The following is a 15,258-nucleotide window of genomic DNA, read 5'->3' as shown; positions in this document are numbered from 1 at the left end:
TGATCAGATATCAATATGGAGGTTAAAAATGCTTTGAGCACAAGAAGCAAGATAAAAGGAATGATTCACATTTAAAATATTGTACTTTTCATAAAAACTAGCAGCACTTCATCCTACCAAAACATACAGATTTGGCTTCACTGATTGATCAGGAACGGAGGAAAATGGATATAGGTCCAAAACAGCTCTTTCAGGAGGGAAGTGTGAGGCTACAAGGTTTCTTGAACAACGATTTCCCCATTAGGTGGTGTGGGAAACTACTGGAATGTCGATTTCAATGGCAGAGAGGCGGGAACGGGCTGAATAGGGCTGTGAGTATGTGTGCATACCGGGAGGGTGGGAGTACAGCGGCTGCCAGAAAGGAGAGGGCAAGGACTTGCATGCACAGTACCAAATAAATAGTAGCAGGGCCGTCATAAACAAGCCCCCAGCACTAGCCACAGTGACATACACAGCATAGTCAAACGCAAAGACTGGCTCGAACTTCCTGTTCAGGTGGATGTTGTAAAAGATGACCCAGATGGATGGGGAGAGGCTCACAGTACCTGCCAGGAAAAACAGCAGCCCGGCCACCAGATGGCAGCCCGCACTATTGACCAGGCACTTAGCCAGTTTGATGTTGGGCACGGAGGACCTGAAGGCTGTGTTACACATTCCGATCAGGCAGAGCAGCAGGGCGCCCATCGCGATCAGGATGCTGAGGGGTAGGGCAAACTGGAGGACCCGCAGGTCCAGCTGGTCCACGGAGGAGTACCAGGCAGCGTCGTACATCAGGCAGTCATTGCCCCCGTCATAGCGGGCACACTTCACCCACAGGCCTGTGTAGACGGTCAGGTTCTTCTCGTTTCTGTTGAACGTGATCAGTCGCAACTTCCTCCAGTTGGGAAGCAGCGTGCCTGCAAAGAGGCCTGCTACGGAGGCGATTCCACACAGGAAGGAGAGCACAGTGGCCGCGTGGACATCCCGACAGCCCATGGCAGGCAGGCAGGTGTGCACAGTACTGCCAGTCAGACTGGGGGGACAAAGAAGACAGATCATGAGGGGACCCCGGGGGAGCAGTGTAGGAAGGGTGGGGCTGTCTGGAAACACAACCAGGGACATGGAATCAGACAGGGGAATTCTGTCCCTTGCCTCCATGTGCAATAAAACAGGTATGAGCACATGTGCCCGTGACCGCGGAGCACAGGCATACACGCACACCCTTGCTCACCAATGACTGCTCATACAGCAACCAAAGTCTTGACACATGAGCATTTTTCTACCCAGTGAATCAGAGGAACAACCAACAGAATTCCAAATTCGCTTAACATCACATCTGAAATTCTGTTTTCAAAAATCACTCATTCGACACCCACGTTCAAGCACTTGGATGTGTCAGACACTCAAATATGCAGGGTCACAGCACCATCCACAAACCATCAACTCCAAACACAAATTCAGCCTCCGATGCTCACGCAGATGTAAAAGCAGACTAGCAAAACAGGCAAAGGTGTAAGGAGGGCAGCGGAGTAGCTGAAGGCAGACGCTGAGCTAGACGGCATGAATTCAAATCCCTGCTTCCTCAGTTACTAGCCAAGTGACCCAAGTGACTTTGGATCAGCAACACTACATCTGTGCACCTCATTTTCCTCATCTGCAAAATGGGGAAAGTAACAGTGCCTAAAAACCATAGCCTTGACTAGACGGACCTTTTTGTTGGCAAAGTAATATCTCTGCTTTTGAATATGCTGTCTAGGTTGGTCATCACTTTCCTTCCAATTTCAGGGCTGCAATCACCATCTGCAGTGATTTTGGAGCCCCCAAAAATAAAGTCTGTCACTGTTTCCACTGTTTCCCCATCTATTTGCCATGAAGTGATGGGACCGGATGCCATGATCTTTGTTTTCTGAATGTTGAGCTTTAAGCTAACTTTTTCACTCTCCGTTTTCACTTTCATCAAGAGGCTTTTTAGTTCCTCACTTTCCACAAGAGTGGTGTCATGTGCATATCTGAGGTTATTGATATTTCTCCTGGCAATCCTGATTCCAGCTTGTGCTTCATCCAGCCCAGCGTTTCTCATGATGTACTCTGCATAGAAGTTAAATAAGCAGGGTGACAATATACAGCCTTGACGTACTCCTTTTCCTATTTGGAACCAGTCTGTTGTTCCATGTCCAGTTCTAACTGTTGCTTCCTGACCTGCATATAGGTTTCTCAAGAGGCAGGTCAGGTAGTCTGGTATTCCCATCTCTTTCAGAATTTTCCACAGTGTATTGTGATCCACACAGTCAAAGGCTTTGGCATAGTCAATAAAGCAGAAATAGATGTTTATCTGTATATGACATATTATAAAAACCAGTATGTTATTCAGCTTTATTTCTTCAGGAGTTTGAAACTCACTCTCTAAATACCACTCAAATATATTTTTTCTACTTTCTACCATGTCTCCTGCAAGGCAACAGGACAGACTGCTTTAATTTACTATATATTTAGTCCAATCACAAGAACTGGGAATAATTTTTAGTCAAGGCTATGGTTTTTCCAGTGGTCATGTATGGATGTGAGAGTTGGACTGTGAAGAAAGCTGAGCACCAAAGAATTGATGCTTTTGAACTGTGGTGTTGGAGAAGACTCTTGAGAGTCCCTTGGACTGCAAGGACATCCAACCAGGCAATCCTAAAGGAGATCAATCCTGGATGTTCATTGGAAGGACTGATGCTGAGGCTGAAACTCCAGTACTTTGGCCACTTTATGCAAAGAGTTGACTCACTGGAAAAGCCCCTGATGCTGGGAGGGACTGGGGGCAGGAGGAGAAGGGGACGACAGAGGATGAAATGGGTGGATGGCATTACCGACTCAATGCACATGAGTTTGGGTGAACTCCGGGAGTGGTGATGGGCAGGGAGGCCTGGCACGCTGGGATTCATGAGGTTGCAAAGAGTCGGACATGACTGAGCGACTGAACTGAACATACTTATACACACACACATATATAAGTGTACAATATAAAAATCGGTTTAAGTGATTTTTATATCGTAAAATATAAAAGTGACTATTTCTTAAAGTCCTCAAGAATAACTAGTTGTTAAGTTTTTCTGTTCTTAGCTTACTATTTATCATGTTGTCTTCTGTCAATATTACCAAAAGTAGTAATTGTTTAAAAAAAAAGTTATGGATGAAAATACTTGGAGGAATTATGGTCATTATTTTTTTTCCAGCAAATTTTAAATGCCTGATTTTAGCAACCAACCAACCACCTGAGTCCAACGATGGGAACTCCGGTGCAGGTTTGAGGACATTTACAGGGGAAAATGCCACTGGTTTTGTCAGTCTCTAGAATCCAGCTTCCTGTTGGTTTCTGCTCATTTATCTTCTCCCTAGTATACTGAGAGCAACTTGCACAGTGCCTGGTACACAAGTCATTTTAGGAACATTTGAAAAAATAAATACTAGGCTCTGACCCAAGACCACAGTAGCTTAAAAAGGTAGACTCTTCATGATATAGAACTGGACAAGGAAGTAGCCATCACTAAGCAACCATCCATTCAGCAGGGATTTGCTATTCAGCACATGCAAGACACTCGGTTACGTCCTAGAGGCACACCAAGGCCATAAAGATCTGGACTTTGCCCCAACATGTTAACCGTCAGACTGAGGGAAAGAATACGCTGTTTTATCAAAACTCAAAGTGCTGACAACGAAAAAGGCGTCTGATTACTACATATCAAGTGATCACTGTTAGGTATCGACCAAATAAGATATACAAGTTCATAAAAATGAACAATTCAAGGTTAGAGAAAAACTGAGCAATGAAAAGAAAGAAGACTTAATCATTGGGAAGATGTAAAAAAAAAGTTTCCCTCAATTGCTTTCAAAGCTTCAGAACGCCTTCAGATCACCACGGCTAAGTCCTAAGCCGATCACAATTCCTTTCTGTTTTCAGAGGTAGGGGACAAACACGTGGAGTATCAGTATAATTGAGTTTCCTTCATTCAAGCTCCCCTGTACCCCTGATTCCTACAGATGAAATGAGAAACAAGATCAGAATGAATTTTATTACTAATAAATAAATTTCTGTAGTTCTTAGCCTATAGATTATCAAATGACACTAATAAACAGAGCCGGATCAATATTTAATATCTATTTCAGTTTTAAGTGTGTTCAAATTTATCCCGCATCATATCAATCCAGGTGTTGTATCAGTCCCATGAATTGGCTTCTGCTCAACTATGCTTGGCTCAGATCCCAGAAACTAACTAAAAGTCATATTTTTAGAGAGCCAACAAGTATACCTGGAGCAGTGGCTGCGTGGCAAGCAGCCAAGAGGAGCTATCCCACATCTAAGGTCAGGAGCGGCGGCTGCATTTTGCTGGTGTAGCCGTGAAGACATACCCCATGTCCAAAGTAAGAGAAACCCCAGTAAGACAGTAGGCATTGAGAGAGGGCATCAGAGAGCAGACAGACTGAAACTACAATCAGAGAAACCTAACCAATCTGATCACATGGACCACAGCTTGGTCTAACTCAATGAAACTAAGCCATGCGTGTAGGGCCACCCAAGATGGGTGGGTCATGGTGGAGAGTTCTGACAGAATGTGGTCCACTAAAGGAGGGAATGGCAAACCACTTCAGTATTCTTGCCTTGAGAACTCCACGAACAGTATGAAAAGGCAAAATGATAAGATACTGAAAGATGAACTCCCCAGGTCGGTAGGTGCCCAATATGCTACTGGAGATCAGTGGAGAAATAACTCCAGAAAGAAGGAAGAGACGGACCCAAAGCAAAAACAACACCCAGTTGTGGATGGGACTGGTGATGGAAGCAAGGTCCAATGCTGTAAAGAGCAATACTGTGTAGGAACCTGGAATGTCAGGTCCATGAATCAAGGCAAATTGGAAGTGGTCAAACAGGAGATGGCAAGAGTGAACGTCGACATTCTAGGAATCAGCAAACTAAAATGGACTGGAATGGGTGAATTTAACTCAGATGAGCCTTATATCTACCACTGTGGGCAGGAATCCCTTAGAAGAAACGGAGTAGCCATCATAGTCAACAAGAGTCCAAAATGCAGTATTTGGATGCAATCTCAAAAACAACAGAATGATCTCTGTTTGTTTCCAAGGCAAACCATTCAATATCATGGTAATCCAAGCCTATGCCCCAACCAGTAATGCTGAAGAAGCTGAAGTTAAATGGGTCTATGAAGACCTACAAGACCTTTTAGAACTAACACCCAAAAAAGACATCCTTTTCATTATAGGGGACTGGAATGCAAATGTAGGAAGTTAAGATACACCTGGAGTAACAGGCAAATTAGGCCTTGCAGTACAGAATGAAGCAGGGCAAAGGCTAATAAGAGTTTTCCCAAGAGAATGCACTGGTCATAGCAAACACTCTCTTCCAACAACACAAGAGAAGACTCTACACATGGACATCACCAGATGGCCAAATTGATTATATCTTTGAAATAATCAGATTGATATAATCTGAAATCAGATTGATTATATTCTTTGCAGCCACAATGGAGAAGCTCTATACAGTCAGCAAAACTAACACCAGGAGCTGACTGTGGCTCAGATCATGAACTCCTTATTGCCAAAATCAGACTTAAATTGAAGAAAGTAGGGAAAACCACTAGACCATACAGCTATGACCTAAATCAAATCCTTTATGATTATAGAGTGGAAGTGAGAAATAGATTTAAGGGACTAGATCTACCTGATGAACTATGGACAGAGGTTCATGATATTGTACAGGAGACAGGGATCAAGACCATCCCCAAGAAAAAGAAATGTAAAATAGCAAAATGGTTGCCTAAAGAGGCCTTACAAATAGCTGTGAAATAGAAAATCGAAAAGCAAAGGAGAAAAGGAAAGATACACCCATTAGAATGTAGAGTTCCAAAGAATAGCAAGGACAGATAAGAAAGCCTTCCTCAGGGATCAATGCAAAGAAACAGAGAAAACAATGAAATGGGAAGACTAAAGGTTTCTTCAAGAAAATCAGAGATATCAAGGAAACATTTCATGCAAAGATGGGCTCACTGAAGGACAGAATGGTATGGACCTAACAGAAGCAGAAGATACCAAGAAGAGGTGGCAGGAATACACAGAAGAACTGTACAAAAAAGATCTTCATGACTCAGGTAATCACGATGGTGTGATCACTCACCTAGAGCCAGATATTTTGGAATGTGAAATCAAGTGGGCCTTAAGAAGCATCACTACGAACAAAGCTAGTGGAGGTGATGGAATTCCAGTGGAGCTGTTTCAAATCCTGAAAGATGATGCTATGAAAGTGCTGCACTCAATATGCCATCAAATTTGGAAAACTCAGCAGTGGCCACAGGACTGGAAAAGGCCAGTTTTCATTCCAATCCCAAAGAAAGGCAATGCCAAAGAACACTCAAACTATCACACAATTGCACTCATCTAACAGGCTAGCAAAGTAACGCTCAAAATTCTCCAAGCCAGGCTTCTGTGGACTTCCAGATGTTCAAGCTGGTTTTAGAAAAGGCAGAGGAACCAGAGATCAAATTGTCAGCATCTGCTGGATCATCGAAAAAGCAAGAGAGTTCCAGAAAAACATCTATTTCTGCTTTATTGACTATGTCAAAGCCTTTGACTGTGTGGATCACAATAAACTGTGGAAAATTCTGAAAGAGATGGGAATACCAGACTACCTGACCTGCCTCTTGAGATATCTGTATGCAAATCAAGAAGCAACAGTTAGAACTGGACATGGAACAACACTATGGTTCCAAATAGGAAAAGGAGTATGTCAAGGCTGCATACTGTCACCCTGCTTATTTGACTTATATGCAGAGTACATCATGAGAAATGCTGGGTTGGAAGAAGTACAAGCTGTAATCAAGATTGCCAAGAGAAATATCAATAACCTCAGATATGTAGATGACACCACGCTTATGGCAGAAAGTGAAGAAGAACTAAAGAGCCTCCTGATGAAAGTGAAAGTGGAGAGTGAAAAAGTTGGCTTAAAACTCACCATTCAGAAAACTAAGATCATGGCATCTGGTCCCATCACTTCATGGCAAATAGATGGGGAAACACTGGAAACAGTGTCAGACTTTATTTTGGGGGGCTACAAAATCACTGCAGATGATGACTGCAGCCATGAAATTAAAAGACACTTACTCCTTGGAAGGAAAGTTATGACCAACCTAGACAGCACATTAAAAAGCAGAGATATTAGTTTGCCAACAAAGGTCCACCTAGTCAAGGCTACGGTTTTTCCAGTGGTCATGTATGGATGTGAGAGTTGGACTTTAAAGAAAACTGAGCACCAGAGAATTGATGCTTTTGAACTGTGGTGTTGGAGATGACTCTTGAGAGCTCCTTGGACAGCAAGGAGATCCAACCAGTCCATCCTAAAGGAGATCAGTCCTTAATGTTCATTGGAAGGACTGATGTTGCAGCTGAAACTCCAACACTTTGGCCACCTGATGTGAAGATCTGACTCATTTTAAAAGACCCTGATGCTGGGAAAGACTGAAGGCAGGAGGAGAAGGGGACAACAGAGGAAGAGATGGTTGGATGGCATCACTGACTCAATGGACATGAGTTTGGATAAACTCTGGGAGTTGATGATGGACAGGGAGGCCTGGCGTGGCTGCAGTCCATTGGGTCACAAAGAGTCGGACACGACTGAGCGACTGAACTGAACAAGTATATGGCATTTTTCAGAAGGGAAATATTATGAACCTTAATTTAACTGAATTTCAATCTCGGTGCTAGAATTAATGTCCCCACTCTTTGTAACTTTCTTTGGCTGCTTTACATTTTATACCCTGCTCATAACTCTACATGTGTATGATTTGATAGAAAGCACAGAGTCGGACATGACTGAAGAGACTTAGCAGCAGCAGTATATCCCATAGAGGGAAAAAGTAACATCTTATAGGGACAGTCAGAGAAGGAATATGTTCAGTGATTTAAAACTGAAAGATATGCTGACTCTTGGAGCTCTACCAATTAATTTGAAACCATGCATTATTTTTTCAATTGAAAATCTGATCATTAAAAAAAAAAAAAGAAAGAAAATCTGATCATTTCACTACATTTTTTACCATTCAATAGCTTTCTATTGAATAGTTTCCTCAGAATGAAGTTTCCAAAGTTTCAAATCTTTCCCATAATTTCCAGAGTTTTACTTCCCACCATCTGGTTCCTGACAGATTCTTAGTTTCCTTTCTGAGTCAGTTTCCTACCTTACATATTAGTCTATGTAGACATAATGCTTTTAACTTGTCAAATTTTGTTTTTCAATGTGGGCTTTTGCTCATGTTGTTTCCTCCTAGAACTTTCTTAATCCCATCCTATTCTTTGCTTAGCTGACATGTATTTATCTTTCCAGTTTCCAGGGAGCCCTGGACCTGAACCTCCCCTCTCCTCTCCGACCCTTCACCTTCCCCCGTCCCTAATTACACGCCCTGGTTGCACCTTTGTAATTTTTCTTTGATAGCAGTAAATTTGCTTATACTCTCTGTTCAGTGTTTATCCTTCTCACCAGACTGTAAATTCCAGGAGCACAGAGAGCCTTCTGTTTTATTCACTGTGTCCAACACTGGCACATAGAAGGTACTCAATTATCTGTTTAATGAATGAACAAAAAAACAAATGGAAGGTTCATATGAGTATGGTGAGGACACAGAGCGTTATAAATTTGCTCCAGGATCAGCTCACTCGTTACATTCATTCATACTCTGTGTTCTGAAGCCTCCAAACTGCTTCTAAGATGTGCCCCTGCTTTCCACTCTTTACTGGCCAAAGTCTCTCTCGTTTTTAAAAATGAAGTTCATTTTCTTCCCCCAGAAATTTCCTAAGAAAGATGAGGCCATTCCCAGGTTATTTATATGCAGCCTCTGCTTCTAGAAACACATATATAAGTTTAGCGACACTGAATAATTCCCACCGTGGTTAGACAATCAATTATGACAGTTGATTCCCATGTTTTCAACTTAATAGGTATGTTACATACAGGATGTGCCTCTTGCCATGAAGAGTGGTTCATATATCAAATTAATATTTGCTTATCTAAGTTACACAATTTTTTATACTTGTATTTCTATTTCCTTTTTAAAATATTTCTCCCAATGAGCAAAAAAAAAAATAAACATCTTTTTGCCATATGAAAACCCCTTATTAGCAACTGTAGCAGATGTGCAAGGCTAAGAATACACTTTAACAATCTGAGGAGCACCCACGAACACTAGCTGGGCGACAGGTCTTGAGCTGAGTTGTATATACAGATGTGTGGGCTTGCAGTTTCCATCTGGGAGGCAGCACGGTATTGTAGCCCAGGCAACCCAAGATTGAAACGCCAGTCATAAACCACCATTTGCAAACTGGGCAAGTCCTGTGCCCTCTGCATCTCAAATTTCTCCCAAGATAGTTGTGAGATCATAAACAGTAAAACCCTTCGTAAAACAGAATAGGGCGGGAAATTTAAGTCTGTGACGATTATTGGTAGGTTTATTTGAGAGCATTCTCCTTGAGAATAGCCACTGACCAAATCAGATTAGGCCTCTGTTCGAAACACCCACTTCATATCTGACTGTTCCACAATGACTTGCAGAGGAGATGGTACACAATTGAAGGTTATCAAAGACATTTCAATTAAAAATGTTTTTCAAAAGAATATCTTTCCTGTGGTTTTGAATAGAGTTCAAAGAAGTTTGGAGCAGGAATAAGGGCCAAGAGCTTTAAGAATTCTCAGATCCATGACTGTAGGAATAGCTACATGAGAACACATCTGTAATAGCAGCTACGTTATTCCTCGGTAGTAACACTAGCAGTCCCTTCTCCCTTAGAAGGGTTTTCTGAGAAGATGCAGATCATCAACACAGCACCTGGAATGGAGATCTATCCTGTAACTTTATTTTGTTAAGAGAAAACAGTGTCCTATATATGGAAGTAAAATGAAGAAATAAAATCAAGGGATGTACTTACTCTTTGAGGTACTTGATAGTTCCAAAACAACTTTAATCACCTTAGAAGAAATATATACACATCTGAACACAGTCAAGATGACCTGGACGTAAAGAACAGGAAAAGTTCTCCAAATTAATATAGCACTTTTCTAAAAACTCAATGTGAATTCATATGGAACTAGGAAAAATAATTATCAACAATCTAAAACCAAAGAAATCTTAAGCCAAAAAAGGTGGGCAGTAAGTTAAAAACTAAAGTAGTTTATTCTTAAATTCACACAATATCTATTTGTGAGCTACAGAAGAAAAAATTAACTCTCATTTTGTGACTTAAGAAGATAGGAAAAACAAGGATGGAAATCACTTCGCTGTTTTGGAAATCTTTTCATAACTTCAGTGAAAGAATAAGGAGGGCTGATGAAGCACTATGTAATTAGTTGTCCTGGCATAAAACACATTCCTGAGGTTTCTTTTATTTCTTTTAAAAGGATACTGACAACAAAGCTAGTCAAAGGTGCTTTGTACCGTGCCCCCTAAAACTTGCAACTAGAATTTCTTTTCAGTTTATAGTTCCACCAACAGCTCAACCCACCATTTAAATGTTTTCATATATCTTTCTTAAGCATCAACAACTTCCTCTTCAAACACTATCTACCTCAAGTAGAAGGATGAGAAGGAAAACTTGTAACGCCTAAGAACTTCCTGGTTTAAGGCGTGTCTATATACATATATACTGCTAGTCCTACAATGATCATAAAGTAGAATGATGTTCCCAACAGTCTGCAGGAAAGGGATTTCAACCAGATTTTTTTTTTCTTTTCTAAATATATGTCTGGTTGGTTTCAATCACAGTTGCTTACTTACTCCAAAGTTAAGTTTTTACAATATGAAACACACAATAGGATCTCTGAGCAATCTTTTTAAAGTCAGGTCACCAAGTCTGGCCTTCTAATGTCATGACTGGCCCCTTGCAAAGCCTGTAACACAGAACTTGGGCTTCAGAGAAGAGCAAAGCAGGCTTCCAGAGAAGCCCGCCTCCCGCCTACCCTCTCTGCACTCCCTTTGAGCTGTGTCCTTAGGAGCATCAGAGTTGGCAGAAAGACATAGAAAGTTTAAAAAAAAAAAAAAGAGAGAGCGAGCGAGCGAGCTTTCCTGGTTAGAGCCAATTGCAAAGAAACTGCAACAGTGACTATGAATGCTCTCAGAACAAGCTCATCCCTGCACCACTAAGTGGGTTTGAACGGAGAGCAGGTCATCATTACACAACCAGCATGAGCTAGTGATTCAAAAATAGCAACCTGCACCTCCACAGCACACACCTGGCCAGCCAAGTCCCTAGCCCTGGCCAGACACGTCGACATTTTCATACTACTGGGTCCAAAGTAATTTTGAGAGCTTCATCAAACACCTCCTCATTCAGCATTCACGTCCACGAAGGTGGTCAGCACTTTCCAATGCTGAGTGACTCTCCTCTAAGCAACCTTACACAAAATCCTCAACTACTTATGCAAAAGACCCAGAAACCAGAACATTCTTGCCCACACCTACCTGTTTCTCACATCCAGGGCATTTTCACTCGCCCACACTGAGGAGCCTCTCAGAGCGTCTCCCTCTCGGCGTCCCAGGAAGTGCGTTCCCAGAGAGCCGCTCCGAAGGCTTCTGGGACTCGTAGTCAGGTTCCCGAAACAGGAATGCCCTGGATGACTGGCAGACTACAATTCCCAAAATCCACTGAGCTGGCAGTCCCAGGCAATATCCTGCGAACACCTCCCGCCTTTCTGCTCTGCTTCCCACCTCCCCCATTCCTTTAACACCTTAACTTCCATTTAGATTTGGGTTACAGGTCTACAAGACAGTTAGAGGAAACAGAGCTAAAAATAATTTTGAGTTGGGTCCCCAAATAAATATTTCCCACTAAGTAATTTATTTACCACTTTCAGTGGGGCGGGGGTGGGTTGGGGGAGTGGTCAGAGTGTTACTTATTTGCCTTTAAACTTTTTATTTTGTATTGATGTATAGCCCATCATTGGGCTTCCCTCGTAGCTGAGACGGTAAAGAATCCACCTGCAATGCAGGAGTCTTGGGTGCGATCCCTGGGCTGGGAAGATCCCCTGGAGAAGAGAATGGCAACCCACTCCAGTATTCCTGCCTGGGAAATCCCATGGACAGAGGATCCTGGCAGGTGGGCCACGAGTCTATGGGATCACAAAGAGCCCCACTGGACTGAGCACTAACACTTTCACGTTCGTGGCCCATTAACAATGCTGTGATAGTTTCAGGTAAGCAGCAAGGGACTCAGCCATGCGTATACGCAGATCCATTCTCCCCCAAACTCCCCTCCCATCCAGGCTGCCACATAACATTGAGCAGAGTTCCATGTACTGTAGAGTAGGTTCTTGTTAATTGTTCATTTTAATTATAGCAGGGTGTACATGTCCATGCCAAGTTTATCCTTTTTTTTCCCACCTGCTCTTTCTCAAGTAAATTTACTTCAAAACAATGGGTACGCCATTGAGGCATGTTTGGGGGTGACCTGCCCAGGACAGATGTTGAGGTGTCATGATCACACACACACATGCAGATAGAGTAAGTGTGGCAAATGTTGGTAACTGCAAACTCTAGACAGAGTTACATATGCGGGTGTTCACTGTACTATTAAAATTCTCTGTACTTTTGAAATGTTTCAAAAGAAAAAGTTTGAGAAAACTTTTGAGTTGCATCATAGTTGTAAATAAAAGTAAAGGATGGCATCCATTCCTATCCCACTTTGCCGCTGTATGATCTTGGGGAAAGTAAGGAACCTGTTTGTACCTCAGGATCTCATCTGTAATAATAATGTATATATATTAAAAACTTCAGTGAGGATTAAATGAGTTGCTATAACACAGAAAAGTTTGCAAGAGTGTCTAACACACAATAAGGACTGTATGTGTTTGCTATTTCCATTTTTCCGTTGCTTTAGGAACAACAGGACTATTTATTAGTTATGGGGAAAGCTACTCTCCGAGCACTGCTACCACTTTCTCAGCTTCCACACTGCTTCAGAGAATGCATGATAATTTAAAGCCAGAAGCAATCTGATCCCAAAGCCAGGCCAAGAGATGTAGCCGTGAGAAAGAGGGCATCATTAGATAGTAAAGAAACTCTGGGAACAGAAAGTCTCTGGGCTGCAGGCCAGGTCTGGTAATAGCAGACGGGCAAAAACAATATGACACAGGATTCTTTGCTCTGAACTTCAGTTCTCTAATGTAGAAAATGGAATTGAATTAGATAACTGTGTACAAAATCACCTGATATTTGTTTCCCAATCATTGATGATTAGTTAAATCCGGTTAGCAGACATTAGCTGGGATGTATATGTAGCTGATAACAGTTTTTTTTTAAAGCTACAAACAGAAGGGAAGACAACTCTGTTTCTAGACTTATTAATCAAGTTCAGGTCTATGGTTAGCTTGCCTTTGGTACAGAAAAGATGAAATACTTACATACCCAAGTGTTACGGGAAACACACTGACTAGGCACTATAGTGAATATTTGCACAAGTTATTTTATGACAGGAGGTCCTGGTAAGGAATACAGAACTAATAAGCCACCACCAACCAGAAGAATTAGGTAAAGAATGGAAGGAGGTGCCACATGTCCTTCCGCCTCCCGGAGTCCTCCTTGCTGAAATCCATCTTGGCTGAGCAATGCGTGTAGCACAGGAAGGACCCTGAGTCAGAATCATTGGCCAGAGACAGCCAGAAACTCGTCCCATCACCCACTGTAAAACCCGAGACTGGGAGCCATGTGGCAGAGAGTTCCTCCGGGTTCCCTTGCCCTGCCACCTCCACCCTGGAACCCCTTTCCAATAAAGCCTGTTGCTTTGTCAGCACAGGTGTCTCCTCAGACAATTCATTTCTGAGTGTTAGATAAGAACCCACTCTCAGGCCCTGGAAGGGGCCCCCCTCCTACAACATATTCACACTGCTGCTGGTCTATCTATTACATAGTTTTCTAGTGCAGATGATTAAATGAGCTGGGGAACAGTGTGGACGCTATTCATTATGTTTGTTTATTGTACAAGGAAATAACCTCATCGGAAATGCAATTAGAGTGAACCATGCAAAAGATCAGTCACGGTGTGGAGTCGGAAGTAAGGAACTAATTTCTTCATAATTGCAGAGATGGTAAACTCTACCTGGATAACTATTTACTATGTGCGTCCTTTGCGATCAGCTGCATTCGACTGTTTGAGACCCCCGGACTGTAGCCCACCAGGCTCCTCTGTCCATGGAATTCTCCAGGAAAGAATACTAGAGTGGGTTGTCATTCCCTTCTTCAAGGGATCTTCCCTACTGAGGGATCAAACCTGGGTCTCCTGCATTGAAGGTAGATTCTTTACCATCTGAGCCACCAGGGAAACCCATGTATTTATTAGCTCTTACCCAAAGCTGTGTCTACCAGTGTCTGTCAGGCGCCTGCTTCCCCACTTCAGCCCCCAGTCCCCCGAGGAAGGCTGTTTGCAGACCTGCAGTTACCAGTTAATGTCGGAAAAATTACCCAAGGGGAGAGACTGACATAGCTGAGAGGAACTGTGGCAATCCTGATGGGCAGCATTTGTCTTCATTGTTTCCTGTTACATGAGAAAACTGTAAAATGAGGGAAAGCACACCGCAGAGGTGGCATGAGTGAACGTCTTTTGAGAATTATACTACGTTCAGTTCAGTTCAGTCAGTCCCTCTCCTGCTGCTGCTGCTGCTAAGTCGCTTCAGTCGTGTCCGACTCTGTGCGACCCCATGGACGGCAGCCCACCAGGCTCCCCCGTCCCTGGGATTCTCCAGGCAAGAACACTGGAGTGGGTTGCCATTTCCTTCTCCAATGCATGAAAGTGAAAAGTGAAAGTGAAGTCGCTCAATTGTGTCGGACTCTTTGCGACCCCATGGACTGCAGCACGCCAGGCTTCCCTGTCCATCACCAACTCCCAGAGCTCGCTCACATTCAAGTCCACTGAGTCAGTGATGCCATCCAAACAACTCATCCTCTGTCCCCTTCTCCTCCCGCCTTCAATCTTTCCCAACATCAGGGTCTTTTCCAATGAGTCAGTCACATCAGGTAGCCAAATTATTGGAGTTTCAGCATCAGTCCTTCCAATGAATATTCAGGATTGATTTCCTTTAGGAAATCAGTTTGATCTTGCAGTCCAAGGGACTCCCAAGAGTCTTCTCCAACACCACAGTTCCAAAGCCTCAATTCTTTGGCACTCAGGTTTCTTTACGGTCCAACTCTCACATCCATACATGCCTACTGGAAAAACCATAGCTTTGGCTAGATGGACCTTTGTCGCCAA

General features: G+C 42.8%; 1 protein-coding gene across 1 annotated transcript; it reads right to left on the bottom strand.

Annotated features, from left to right (window-relative positions):
• Nucleotides 1-203: 203 nt before the first annotated feature.
• Nucleotides 204-11,537, bottom strand: CLDN12 (claudin 12). Its single transcript, XM_052639167.1, has 3 exons — nucleotides 11,478-11,537; nucleotides 9,949-10,030; nucleotides 204-1,012 (listed from the first exon to the last, which is right to left on the bottom strand). The coding sequence occupies exon 3, from the start codon at nucleotides 973-975 to the stop codon at nucleotides 241-243; it is 735 nt and encodes a 244-aa protein (XP_052495127.1). The 5' UTR covers nucleotides 976-1,012; nucleotides 9,949-10,030; nucleotides 11,478-11,537; the 3' UTR covers nucleotides 204-240.
• Between the last annotated feature and the right edge of the window lie 3,721 nt (nucleotides 11,538-15,258).

The sequence above is a fragment of the Budorcas taxicolor genome, chromosome 4, assembly GCF_023091745.1.
Source record: "Budorcas taxicolor isolate Tak-1 chromosome 4, Takin1.1, whole genome shotgun sequence".
NCBI classification, from domain to species: Eukaryota; Metazoa; Chordata; class Mammalia; order Artiodactyla; family Bovidae; genus Budorcas; species Budorcas taxicolor.
The sequence above is the reverse complement of the archived record's forward strand: the minus strand, read 5'-3'. Positions and strand labels throughout refer to the sequence as shown.

What these genes read in the sequence shown, in the direction of transcription:
- CLDN12 (XM_052639167.1), bottom strand. Translation starts at nt 975, where the DNA reads ATGGGCTGTCGGGATGTCCACGCGGCCACTGTGCTCTCCTTCCTGTGT.